General features: G+C 57.4%; 1 protein-coding gene across 1 annotated transcript in view; it reads left to right on the top strand.

Moving 5' to 3' along the window:
* DNAH17 (dynein axonemal heavy chain 17) overlaps window positions 1-13,286 on the top strand; it is a 162,196-nt gene that overhangs the window by 125,716 nt on the left and 23,194 nt on the right. The window contains exons 57-67 of the mRNA XM_027080880.1: window positions 123-389; window positions 1,108-1,269; window positions 3,380-3,613; window positions 4,784-4,948; window positions 6,540-6,635; window positions 6,779-6,996; window positions 9,368-9,575; window positions 9,796-9,911; window positions 10,688-10,880; window positions 11,142-11,377; window positions 11,999-12,121. Of these exons, the coding sequence (XP_026936681.1) occupies window positions 123-389; window positions 1,108-1,269; window positions 3,380-3,613; window positions 4,784-4,948; window positions 6,540-6,635; window positions 6,779-6,996; window positions 9,368-9,575; window positions 9,796-9,911; window positions 10,688-10,880; window positions 11,142-11,377; window positions 11,999-12,121 (2,018 nt within the window). The remainder of the gene's footprint in view (window positions 1-122; window positions 390-1,107; window positions 1,270-3,379; window positions 3,614-4,783; window positions 4,949-6,539; window positions 6,636-6,778; window positions 6,997-9,367; window positions 9,576-9,795; window positions 9,912-10,687; window positions 10,881-11,141; window positions 11,378-11,998; window positions 12,122-13,286) is intronic.

Below are 13,286 nucleotides of genomic sequence, written 5' to 3'. Positions count from 1 at the left end.
CAGACCCTGCCCATTTCTTACGGAGCTGATCTCCGGGTGCCCCCGTCTGGGTGGTGGTGGAAGATGCTTCTACACGAGCATCTTCTTGGCAAGACCTCTGAGGGTGTCCTCCTCGGGTCCAGCTCGACCTCAGCGCCCAGTACATCAAGTCGGCCGTGAAGAACGTTCCCTCGGTGTTCCTGATGACGGACTCCCAGGTGGCCGAGGAGCAGTTTCTGGTGCTGATCAATGACCTGCTGGCCTCGGGGGAGATCCCGGGGCTGTTTATGGACGACGAGGTGGAGAACATCATCTCCTCCATGCGGCCGCAAGTGAAGTCCCTGGGCCTGACGGACACCCGGGAGGCGTGCTGGAAATTCTTCATTGAGAAAGTGCGCAGGCACCTGAAGGTAGGGGGTCCCGGGCTTGGGGGCGGGGGGTCCCGGGGACCTTCTAAGGGCTGGTTCTTCACTCGGGGAGGAGTTAGGGGCTGTTCCCACACAGGAAATGGAAAACTGTTAGGAGAGTATGGTGGGCTGCCTGATGGAGGTGGGCTGTTAGAAGTGCCTTGTGGCCGAAAGAAGTGATTTCTATATGCGCATCCACCCCCCCCCCAATAGAGCACGTTTAAATAGATTAGTTCACCTTGACCTTCAACATTCCCCCTTGGGGAAGCTGGCTGAGCTACCCAAGTTAGACCGAGAGCACTTTGGGTTCTTCTCTCCCTCTTCGTCCGTGACCAGTAGGACAGCTGCCCCTGGCCAGGTGGCCCTGCTTTCGTTCCTCCCGGCCCCCAAGGACCAGACCTGCTAAAGGACCATAGCCCTCCCTGTTCTGGGACCTCACCTACCCAGTGTGGTTGCCCACGCCCTACTCCCTCCTGCACCCAGCCCTCCTTCCCCCTTTGTGGGGCCACCTCAGGAGGGCTCGGGGCTCCCCTGCACCCTCACATCGTGATGCGATGGCCACACTGCCAGCCCAGACCTGGGCGTGTTCTCCCCACCCCCGCACTTGGAGACGGACACCACGCAGAGAGCTTTTCCTTCTAAAGGGGCTTTCTGCAAAAGCAGCGCGATTTGGCCCCAGCACCGCCGTCCCCCAACCAGCAGCAACTGTGTCCACTTCTAGGTAATCCTGTGTTTCTCCCCCGTGGGCTCCGTCCTGCGTGTACGAGCAAGAAAATTCCCTGCCGTGGTCAACTGCACAGCCATCGACTGGTTCCATGAGTGGCCAGAGGACGCCCTGGTGTCCGTCAGCACTCACTTCCTTGAGGACACCGAGGGGATTCAGGTGAGTCACGGGGCACAGAGCCGGGAGGGAGGGTTCCCGTTGGGCCGGGAGTAGGGTGAGGCAGCTGAGGCACTCGCCTTGGGTGCAAAACTTAAGGGGGCACCAAAAACTTAATCAAGATCAGTGATGTTTTAATGCAGTATTTTAAAACCAACATTAATGCTGAAATGCTCAAAAGTGTCAAAACCGTAAACAAAGACAGGCTGCCATTTGTTGGTTTTCTGGCCCCGACTTACTGTGCCAGGGAAATGGTCGTTTCAATCAGCTGGGGGTTCCGGGCCTCACGCGGCCACGGGCCCACAGGGCTGGTTCCGGGGGATCCTACGTGCGAACAGATTGAGCAGCTCGGGCTTTGAACATAGTCCCTGATTGGAACCGACTGCAGAGCCCGTATTTACTTTGATAAGTGTATGCGGGCGCACACTTTTTCCTCTTGCCTTGGGCTCCAACATGGCTCTGCCTCCAGGGCTCTGCCCAGGGCTGCTGCCTCACCTTTGACCTACCTTTTTTTTTGGGGGGGGGGCGGTATGCGGGCCTCTCACTGTTGTGGCCTCTCCCGTTGCGGAGCATAGGCTCCAGACGCGCAGGCTCAGCGGCCATGGCTCACGGGCCCAGCCGCTCCGCGGCATGTGGGATCCTCCCGGACCGGGGCACGAACCCGTGTCCCCTGCATCGGCAGGCGGACTCTCAACCACTGCGCCACCAGGGAAGCCCTAACCTGCCTTTTATAGGGCATGACAAGTAAGACGGGGTGATATAAGCCTTCTTTTTTTTTTTCTTTTTTTTTTTCCTTTTCCTTTACAGTGTCTTTCATTTCTTTTTAAAGGCTCTTTTTTTTTTTTAACATTTTATTTATTTATTTTTTGTCTGGGCCGTGTGTTAGTCGCGGCACGCAGGATCTTCTTTGTGGCCCACAGGCTTCTCTTCAGTGTGGTGCACGGGCTTCTCTCTAGTTGTGGCATGCGGGTTTTCTCTCTCTAGTTGTGGCCCACGGGTTCCAGAGCGCATGGGCTCTGTAGTTTGCGGCATGCAGGTTCGCTAGTTGAGGCGCACGAGCTCAGTCGTTGCCTGCGGGCTTAGTTGCCCCGTGGCATGTGGGATCCTAGTTTCCTGACCGGGGATCGAACCCACGTCCCCTGCATTGGAAGGCGGATTCTTTACCACTGGACCACCAAGGAAGTCCCTACAGTGTCTTTCTTTTATTGAAAGACGGTGCCCGCATTCACCGTTTGTGCTCATTGCCGGCCTAGAAATGGGCATTAGCCTGTGACCCAGCTGATGCAAGTGATACGCAGGCCCAGAATAAATCCCACGTGGTTATCGTGTCTGATTTATTTTGATCGCATATTCAGTTATTAAGTGGAATAAAATAAGCCTGAAATTAACCTCTTCCCTAGTTTTGAAAGATGGGTAAAGCCCCCCGCTTATCACTGTCAGAGCGTTCAGTTGCAGGCTGAGCCTTTCCCAGAAATGCCGCCGTCATGTGTCCTCCACACCCCGAGTGCCTGTAGGGGCGGGGGCCTCCGGGGACCGGCGAATGGCCCCACTGCTGGCACCAGCGAGGGCTGCAGAGTAGATGCCGAAGAAGCGTGTGTTGGATGAACACGTTCCCAAATTAACCTGAATTACAGTGAATGTCCCTTGAACAATTCCTGGGGCAAAGCTCCTAGTGCCTGTCTTCGGGCAGGTGGGGCAGGCCCAGGTGGTGGGGCCGTGACCCTGGCGTGGACGCGGGCCAGAAAGGGCTGGGAAAGGAGTTACTAAAACCCCAGGGCCTGGAACAGGAAGTGTCCGATAAATGCTTGCAGAAATTACCTGGTTAATCAAGCATGTTGTATATGCAAGTGTGTGAGTCAGAGAGAGAATAGTGATAACCTTGGCTCTGACCGGGCCCCTTGGCGGTGCAATACCACCGTCGCCCGTGAGAGCCCTGCAGACCTTGCTGTCTTGAGCCTCATTTGACAGCTGAACCACCAAGGTTGACAGAGGGGGTACCACTCATCCAGGGTCCTCGGCGAGGAAGGGAACCCACCTTGTGGTCCACTGTGGCCAGCAGCCTCCTCTTCCATCAGGGCACCGGGGAATGAATGGTTCTGTCTTGTCTTTGTAGCCGGAAGTTAAGGCCTCCATCAGCCTCTTCATGTCCTACGTGCACACGACCGTCAAAGAGATGTCCAAGGTGTACCTCGCCACCGAGAGGCGCTACAACTATACCACGCCCAAAACCTTCCTGGAGCAGATCAAACTGTACCAGAACCTACTGGCCAAGAAGAGGATGGAGCTGGTCGCCAAAATCGAGAGGCTGGAGAACGGGCTGATGAAGCTGCAGAGCACAGCCTCTCAGGTAGGAGAGCTGGGGCCTCGGGATGTGCTTCCAGAACCTTCCCCCAGGCATGTGACACAAAGTAAGGGCAAACCACAGCAAGTATACGGGTTTTAACCTAGACGGTGGATCCCAAACGCCTTCCGGGTGCTGATGTTACGTCGGGTGCTTCCCGGGGGTCCCGCGTCTGGGGGGGTTTGCTCATGCAGGCAAGTGCAGCCCGTGGAGGCGGGTCCATCCCGGAGCCCCGTTCACACTGTGGTGCCCAGATGGAAGCGCATCTGCCGTACTTTCACACCGTGTTAATTTTTAAGTTTTCTGCCTGGTTTTAAATATCCTCCGTGGTGTAGCCCCGGCTCCCTCTTTACTGCCCACCGTTGGCGTCTCCGCGGGAGCCTGGTAAACAGCTGCCGCAGGCCTTGGAGCTGCAGAAGCACAGGTGGAGGGTGGCCCCTGACACAGGCTGCTGCACGGAGCCAAGGCCACCCCGTGGGGGCGGAGAGGGGAACCGGGTGCTGGGGCTGTCCATTCCTTGGACAGAGCTTGCCGGAGCCACGAAGCAGCCTGCTCCCTCCCTGGATAGGAACAAGGGAGAAGCCTGGCTCAGCAGGCGTTTTTCCCCAAATGTACCTTCTGGGAGTGGTCCTGGGACACAGGAAATGCACCCAGGAGAGGGCGGTTACAGCGATGGAGTGGTGGCCTCCTCGTGCTAGAAGTCATCCAGATGGGGAAGGGTGTCTCAGCCCGTCACTTACCACTTCCCAGAACTCCCTCCGCCTGGCTGCCTAGGGCCTCGCCCGAGGGCCCAAGGGAGCTCTTCATCCCCGGCTCCAGACTCAGAGCCCCACCAGCCTCCCCAGAACTCCTCGGCACCCTGCCTCTGCCGACATTGTTTTTATCCGGCCACCTTGACTGCCACCTCCTTGAACGACAGGAATGGGTCTTATACTTGCGACCCTGTGTACACAGTCGGTGCTCAGTAAATACTTACCTTGGAGAAGCTGAAAAAGCACTTAGAAATGCGTCACAGGGAGTGGTAAGCAACCGGCAGGCCTGCTGTTCTGCTCGGGCCCCGCGGCTCCCATGGCCACCAGCCCGTACCGTCCCGGGCCGGGACAGCCCGGCCGAGTAGGGCGCAGCGTGCGGTGGCCGGGGCCCCAGCCTGCCCGCCTCCCTTCCCTCCTCCTCTAGGTGGACGATTTAAAAGCCAAGCTGGCGGTTCAGGAGGCTGAGCTCAAGCAGAAAAACGAGAAAGCGGACAAGCTGATCCACGTGGTGGGTGTGGAAACAGAGAAGGTCAGCAAAGAGAAAGCCATTGCTGATGAGGAAGAAGTCAAGGTGGAAGTCATCAACAAGGTGGGCAGACGGGCAGCGGCACGCGGCTCTGCCCCGCTGGGCCCCTTCCCCTGGTGGCCAGTATCTCCTATGGGCCCGGGCAAACCAGCAGGAACCCCGCAGGGAGGGCTTCTCTCCCAAGCGCAGGGCCCCCAGCTCAGCAGAGGGCTGCCCTCCCAAGCCCCAGCAGTGGCATCTCCTGAGCTGGTGAGACATGCGGGTTCCCAGGCCCCAGCTCTGCTGAATCGGGTCTGCATCTCAGTGAGATGCCAGTGGCCTGTGAGCACGCTAAGGCTTGAGAAGCCTTCCTCGGAGCCCTGGTCCTCAGACTTGCTGCACCTGGAGCCCCGAGATGTTCCAGTGCCACTGGCCCTGGTGGGCTCCACGCCGAAGGTTCATGGCTTGGGTTGATTTCTCATCGCCTTCTCCTGCATGCCTTTTTTGTCATTAGTCATGCACCTGCGTGAGTGTCTAAATTAAGAGTCCCAGTAATTGTCTGCTGTCTCTTGAGAGGGAGGACAGCAGCAAGTCATTTCTTTGCCTGAGACAGCCTCCTTCCAAGGCCAACAGGAGGGGGACCTGAGCCCTGCCCTCCCCACCAGTGCTGGAGCGCGGAGGGTCCCGGGCCGGGTGGGGTAGCCAGGAGCTCTGCTCCATCCCTCATTGTAACCTGCATGACCACAGCCCTGTTAGGATGGTTGGCAATGTGCCCGAGGTCTCAAAATTAGCAAGTGACATAGTCAGGATCCAAGCCAGGCCCTACACCTGCACCCTCCTGCCGTCTGATACATGCAGCTGTTAACATCTGGGTGCCCACCCCTCTCCAACCCCTGATCCAGAAATGGCCCAACATGCTCCAGGGAAGCCTGGAGCTTCCCAGCACCACCGGCCAAGTCAGTGCCTTCCATGCCCTGTTCCCTGAGTTGTGTCCCGCATGTCCCTAAAGTAAGGTATGGAATGGGATTCTCCAGGAGGTGTTCTGCAAAGAGACCCTCTTCTTTCTGTCGTCCTTCCTCCTTGCCCAGCAAAAGCTCCCAGCCCCGACTGGCTTCTTCATCTCTGTTGTCACGCAGACGCTACTCCTGACTGATGGGTACCAAGCTTCTCCTGGTCTCTGCCTGGTGCCTGAAGGCTCAGAGGGGTTCTTCCCGAGCCAAAGAGCGAATGCATGCATGAATGAATGAAGGCGTGCATGCGTGAATGAAGATGTTCTCACTTTAAGGGGAGGATGGGCTGTACCTCTGAAATGGTCCATCCTGGAGGGATGACAGTGGCACCAAGAAATAAGGCCTCAAAGCCAGGGAGTGGCCTGTGTGGCCCCAGGTTTCCCCTCTGGTCCTGGAAGCTGGAGCCAAGAGAAGGACCAGTTCCCCTCCCTGAATCCCAGGTCAGCTGACACCCAGCTCCTTCTAACCTGAGTGTTTCGGGGCAAAGGAGGCAGGGCGGGGAAAGGCGGGCTTCACACGGTGACCCAGCAAGCGAGAGCGAAGGGCAACTCCCCTCGTCACCCCTCCTCACCCCTCCTTGCCCTCACACCGCCCAGGGTCCCCCCTTCACACACGCCACCCAGACGGACCCCTGCATCCATCTTTCCCATCTGCCTTCCTTCCAGAATGTTACTGAGAAACAAAAAGCTTGTGAAACAGACCTGGCCAAGGCAGAGCCGGCCCTACTGGCCGCGCAGGAGGCCCTCGACACTCTGAATAAGGTGAGGGCAGGAGGGGGAAGAAACGGGGATCACGACGCCTGAGAAGAGAGGAAGAGAGGAGACGCCGTGGGGTCATCACCGGGGGCCTCCTGGTCCTGCTCGGGGCTAAATCCCCATTCTAGTCTGTCCGTCTGTCTTTGCAGAACAACCTGACAGAGCTGAAGTCCTTCGGGTCCCCCCCAGACGCCGTGGTCAACGTCACGGCTGCCGTGATGATTCTGACGGCTCCCGGGGGCAAGATCCCCAAGGACCAGAGCTGGAAAGCTGCGAAAATCATGATGGGCAAAGTGGACACCTTCCTGGACTCCTTGAAGAAGTTTGACAAGGAGCACATCCCCGAGGCCTGCCTGAAAGCATTTAAGTGAGTTGGGGCTCGGCTGCCGCCATGGGGTCAGCTCAGTCCTCATCCTGTTGGGAGCACGTCACGTCCAGGCACCGTGTGGTCCCAAGTCTTCTCCCACCTGCCCCTGGCCCCATACCGCATGGTCCCAAGGGAAGTCTATGCTTGCTGGAGTGGGCAGGGTCTTGGGCGGCACAGAGCGAGGTGGGACCCCCAGAGACAGCAGGCAGCAGTCTGGGCGAATCCGCCTGCCCCTGAGCTGCCCAGGCGTCGAGGTGAAGCACGATGCCAAGCTTGCGGGGAGCCTCATCACCCTCTGTCTCCCCAGCCTTGCTCGGCGGGTGGGGGGCGAGCTGCTCCCTTAAATGGGGGGAGGGCAGGGGTGTATTGGTGGGTGGGGTCGGAGGGGGGGCTTAGGTGGCCTGCCCACCCCCTTGGTGGTGCTGTGTGCAGGGGTCATGCGCAGGACCCTGCTTTTGCTCCGACACCTCAGAGGAGGCAGTTGGGTTTCAGCCTTTCTGTATCTTTCTGTTCATAATTTGCCCCAATGTGCATGCACGTAGTACTTTTAGTCCCTTATAGTTTCTTTGCATTTTGCTGCTTGAGGAGGTATTTGTCCAGGTACAAGCACTCCAGCAGAGGGTCCTGGTGGGACTTGGGAAGGGTGTGCAGGGGGGACCTCCACGTCTTGCCCCATAAATCCGATGCGCTAGCATTGGTGAGCACTGCACTTGTGAACACTCTTTGCCTGGCCGTCCCCTGGCAACCCGATTTCAGGGCCGACCTGACCTGACCCCAACTGAGAAAGGGAGCCCCTCGCATGACCCCAGGTGAGACTCCAACCTCTCTCAGCTCCATCTGTTGAGGAAGAGGGCTGGACGATCGAAAACCATTTGACGACTAAGGAGTAGTTTAAAGTTTAAGAGAAAAGACAAGAAAAACACAGACCCACCTCCAGGGAGCGGCCTGTGTCAACATTTGGCCTGTTTCCTTTCAGTCTTTTTTCTCGTGTTTCTCCCTGTAGTTGAAAGAATGCTGTGTATATGCAATTACCTGCTCTGCTTTCTATCTTCTACTTAACATCGTGGGAAAAAGGCTTTTCCCCGTGTTGTCAAAACACTCGATCAGCTTGACTTTTTTGCCGCAGATGAACCGTAATTTACTTACTACACCTGCGTTGCTGAGGGTTTAGGCTGTCTCCGTTTCTGCCGTCATAAATAACGCCATGATAAATGTCTCCTCCTTGTCACCCAGCAAACTTCTCAACTGCCACCTCCCCATGCTGTCTGGAGTGTGCTTAAAAGACGCAGACGCTTTGTACTATTTGCCCAAACGAAGCGTAAAATATGCCAGAGTGAGGAGGTGATGGGCCGTGTTCCCCACCTACATTCAAATCACACTTCAATTATTATTTTGAATTGTCCCTTTAGAATTCTTCCTGCAGACAGGTCAGTCTGTTGTGCTCAATGACGTTGCCATTATTTTAAAAACACTAGTTAAGGTGCTCTAGTTTCTAGAGCATCTTAACTGCATCTATGGGCATTTTTCCTCATCCCTCTTGTACAATAACACCTACCACATCACCCCTTTTTTTCTTTAACGTCACCTCTTGTAAGTCTCATCCTTAGAGCCTTAGCCTCACTGGGGATCCCTGAAAACTGGGCACTGAGCTGAGGGGACGCAGAAGTGGCCCGTTGTGTGTGGGGGATGCGGGGGAGCGGGGGTGGCCTCTGGGGCAGCCTGGCTCCGTGTGAATTCCTGCACTGCCCAGTCCAAGCTGTGTCACCTTGGGAGACACACTCAGCCTCTCTGGGCCTGTTGCCCGGAGTCAGATGGCGTGAGGACACGTGCCAGGGCAGGGGTGGCTCCAGGACCTGACATATGGGCAGCGCTCAGGGCAGCACCTGACACGCAGCCCCTGATGTGAGAACTTGGTGAAGAAACCCTGGTTCCAACACTTCCTGTCGGCGTTGCTCTGGGCAAGTTGCTGACCCCCCCTGAACCCCAGTCTTCTTGCCTAGGACTGGAGTCGTTGCAGAATGAAAATGAGACCAGCCATATAAAGCAGCAGGAGCAGAGAGGATTAAAAAAAACAAAACACAGGTTTTCTTCCATCATCTAGAATATAGGACTTGAAATCACTACTTCCGTTGCCCTTCACCCTCCAAATTCTACTCCAGAGGCCAGAATTCTGAGTTTCATTCTTTTCTTTCTTCTTCTTTCTAATCTTCTTTCTAATCACTAATCACTAAGATACAAAAAAAACAAAGTTAAATGTGCTCCCCGTCCTGTTGCTGGTAACGGGGACCGGAGCGGCGGACGGATGCGGAGCTGGAGGCGGGACGGGGGTGGCGGGAGGTCTGCGTCCTCAGCGCCCGCTGTCCTGCTCCAGGCCCTACCAAGGCAACCCGACGTTCGACCCCGAGTTCATCCGCTCCAAGTCCACGGCCGCCGCGGGCCTGTGCTCCTGGTGTATCAACATCGTCCGCTTCTACGAGGTCTACTGCGACGTGGCCCCCAAGAGGCGGGCCCTGGAGGAGGCCAATGCGGAGCTGGCCGAGGCGCAGGAGAAGCTCTCCCGCATCAAAAGCAAGATCGCTGTGAGTGCCGTCGGCAGGCGCGGCTGGTCCGTGTCTCCGTTTGAGAGGGGTCGGCACAGCCGCTGCCATGAATTACGGAGCAGAGCAAGAGCCCGCAGGCCGCTGTGGGGACCTGATCACCCCGGAGGCTGCCGGCGTCGGCCGTGTTCCCGGCCCTCCCGGGAGGAGAGCTGGGGACCCCCAGCGTTGCCCGATTTCAGGGCCTGTCTTGTTCCTTCAGGAACTCAACGCCAACCTGAGCAACCTGACGTCGGCATTTGAAAAAGCGACAGCCGAGAAAATCAAGTGTCAGCAGGAGGCTGACGCCACCAGTAGCGTGATCTCGCTGGCTAACAGGTGCCTTACTCCCTCCGAGGGGCCCCTCCTGTCCTCAGACACCACCCCCCGAAAGGGGTGAGCCCACAGAATGGCCTTTCGGGGGGGGCTACGCCCCAGGTGGAGGCAGCAAGGCCCCCAGCCCCCGCTTTCTGAGCACAAAGTGATAAACCCCGGGAGACCCCCAGGCTGTGTGCCTGGCCTCCCGTGGGATGTGGACTCACCTCCACCAGGTCAAGTGGCCTTTCGGTCCCTGGCAAGGAGGGCTGCTCGGAGGATGCTCAAGCCAGACCGCAGGCTAGTCAAGCACAAACCTGTCCACACTCTCAGACTCCTGGTGTCATTTAGGGTTGGGGACCAGCCCTCGAGCCGGGGGCCTGAGAAGCACGAGGCACACCCTGGAGTCCCCACTCCACACAGGGCCAGGGGGCCGCCTCTGGACTTCCCGCTGCCCAAAGCGCGTGCTCAGTGGTGTCCGGGCAGCAGCCTCGGCACGTGGGTGACGTGGTCAGGTAGCGTCAGCATCCACGTGACGTCGGCCCCTTGGGGAAGGGAAACTCGGCGTTCCCAACCGCCTCCAGAAAGCATTAGTTTTGCTTCCCTCAAGCGTTTATTGCCCAAAACTTCCCCCAAAGCATGTTTTGTCCTGAACCGCTGAGCAGAGTCAGGATTTGAAACTGGAAGGTCCCTGGCGTGTTAAAGGTGGAGGCGCGCCTTTCCTGGTCCTCCAGTCCGTCCTCTCTCCCCCCCGACACACGTGCTTCTCTTCTGCCCACTGACCCCTGTCCCCATCTCAGGCTGGTAGGAGGATTAGCATCAGAAAACGTCCGCTGGGCCGAATCGGTGGAGAACTTCAGAAGCCAGGGGGCCACACTGTGTGGGGACGTCCTGCTGATTTCCGCCTTCGTCTCCTACGTGGGCTACTTCACCAAGAAATATCGCAATGAGCTAATGGAGGGGTTTTGGATCCCTTACATAAATGAGCTAAAGGTAGGAGGTCCTGTCGCGTCCATCACTCAGCACCTTCGGGGGCCCCGGCAGGGCAGCCCCAGCCAGAAGGCACCTTTGCTCCTGCAATGGAGGCTCCAGCCACTCAGGATGTAGACGGTGGCCCTGCGAGGGCTCCAAGCTGCTCCTCAGCGTGATGCGAATGCGTGGCTGTCCTCCCCCACGCAGCCCGGCGGCCCACGTGTTGCTCGGAGAGCCGCTTTCCGCTGAGAGGTGAGTAAGGCCACATCGCCCCCTCGGCAGGTCCCCATCCCGCTCACAGAAGGTCTGGATCCCTTGAGCCTGCTGACCGACGATGCAGACGTGGCCACTTGGAACAACCAGGGGCTCCCCAGCGACCGCATGTCCACAGAGAATGCCACCATCCTGTGCAACACGGAGCGCTGGCCCCTCTTCGTGGACGCCCAGCTGCAGGGCATCAAGTGGATCAAAAACAAATACGGCAGCAAGCTGAAGGCCATCCGCCTGGGACAGAAGAGGTGCTCGGCCGTGGCGGGTGGGGTAGGGGCTCCAGAGGTGGCGGCCGGCCGGCCGGGCCACGGTGCTGGGAAGTCCACCTGGGGCCCTTCATACTCGCTAAATGGATGGATGGGTCTTTGAAAACAAACACTGACCCACATGTGGATTTCTTTAGTACTTGGCCCTGGGCACTGGCAGGAAAGAATTAAACTCGGGGCTCCTCTCTCCCCCGTTACCTGCCGCTCCTGCTGGGGGACGGCACTGGCCTCGGCTCCTGCCTGCGTTGGTCCTGCCTGGTCACTTGCCAGCCAGGGGGCTGTGGGCGGTCATCTTCCCGTCTCTCATCGTCATAGATGAGAAGCAGTGGCCGTGACACGGCTGCACTGGGAGCCTTCCCAGTGTGCTGGGCAGTGAGAGGAGACTCGCAGCTGTGGAACGTCTGGCTCAATAGCCCGGAAGCGCTCCACGTGCACCAGCCCTCCTGTCAGCCTGGGGGCGATTTACGCAGAAGCCCTGAGCTCCTCTTGGGAAGGAGGCGTTTGGGAGAGGAATGAGCTCTTGGCCCCTCGGTCCCTCTGGGGCAGGCAGTTGCGCCGTCACCGGGCCCCAGGGCGTTCACGGCCCCTGTGCTGTGCCCACAGCTACCTGGATATCATCGAGCAGGCCATCTCAGAAGGGGACACCTTGCTCATCGAGAACATTGGCGAGACCGTGGACCCGGTTCTGGACCCTCTGCTGGGCAGGAACACAATCAAAAAGGGAAAGTGAGTGGCAGCGTCCACCTCCGCGGGTTCACCCACGAGATCGTCCTCAGTGGTGAGGTCTGGCCTCTGGACTGAGAGAAAGGGCGGGGCATTTCCTTTCCTGGGAGGCAGCAGGGGCTTCAGCAAAATGCGTGAAGGGACACCCAGCTCCCAGGGGAGAGACTGACAACTGTGGGACCACGTTCCAATTAGGAAGGAAGACCTACACCAACAGTTTATTAGCGACTGCCTGCAGATCACGATCCTTGATGGTCATCTTTTTTTTCTATTTCCATATGCATTTTGCAAATCCTGAGTCTCTTTCTTTCTATTCAGGTGAGATTCACATAACATAAAATTAACCAAAAGTGACCAGTTCCGTGGCCTGTAGGACACTGGTGCCTGGCTCCTTTCACTGAGTATCTTTTCCAGGTTCATCTGAGCTGTAGCGAGTATCTTTCATTCTTTCTTATGGCTGAGTAATACCGCATCGTGCGGACCTGCCACGTTTGGTTTACCCGCTCATTTGTTGATGCGTTGAGCTTGTATGACTGTTTTTTCTTTGGTTGCCCCATGTGGCTCATGGGATTTTAGTTCCCCGACCAGGGAACGAACAACCCGGGCCCTTGGCAGTGACAGTACAGAGTCCTAACCACTGGACCACCAGGGAACTCCCTGTATGGCTTTTCTAATATAAAAAATTAAATCAACTTTAAAAATGTAAAGGTCGGAGTTGATCTGAGCCACCTATAAACTCAGGGGTGCAGGCAGAAGCCCAGAACAGAGGTGACATGAATGTGCTGACGTCCTAGACTCTGAGAAGGGCCTGGTGTGAGTAGTGATACCCAGGGCTGAAGTGAGAGGCCCCCCAGAATGTGAGCTCGGCCAGAAAGAGGAGAGCAGAGTGGGGAGCCGGAGACAAGCGACCCCCCCCCCACAGTGGGTGAGCCGACCCGGGTTCCCAGCCTGGCCTCTCATCAGATTCACCTGGGGAGCTCCAGGGATGTCCCGGTGTTCTGAATTGGGGTGTCAACATCTTTCGATGTTAATGGCTCTGGGGTGGAGCCCAGGCCAGAGTGTTTCTGCAGAGGCTTCCAGATGAGTAAGATGTACAGGCAGAGTCAAGTAAATGCTCCTAAAAAATCAGAACAAGCCGGCCGGAGAGCGAGCAGGTGCATTTTCTAGA

The sequence above is a fragment of the Aethalodelphis obliquidens genome, unplaced genomic scaffold (genome assembly GCF_003676395.1).
Source record: "Aethalodelphis obliquidens isolate GAN/ISIS:26980383/991018 unplaced genomic scaffold, ASM367639v1 scaffold44, whole genome shotgun sequence".
NCBI lineage: Eukaryota > Metazoa > Chordata > Mammalia > Artiodactyla > Delphinidae > Aethalodelphis > Aethalodelphis obliquidens.
This window is presented reverse-complemented; position numbering and strand designations above follow the sequence as displayed.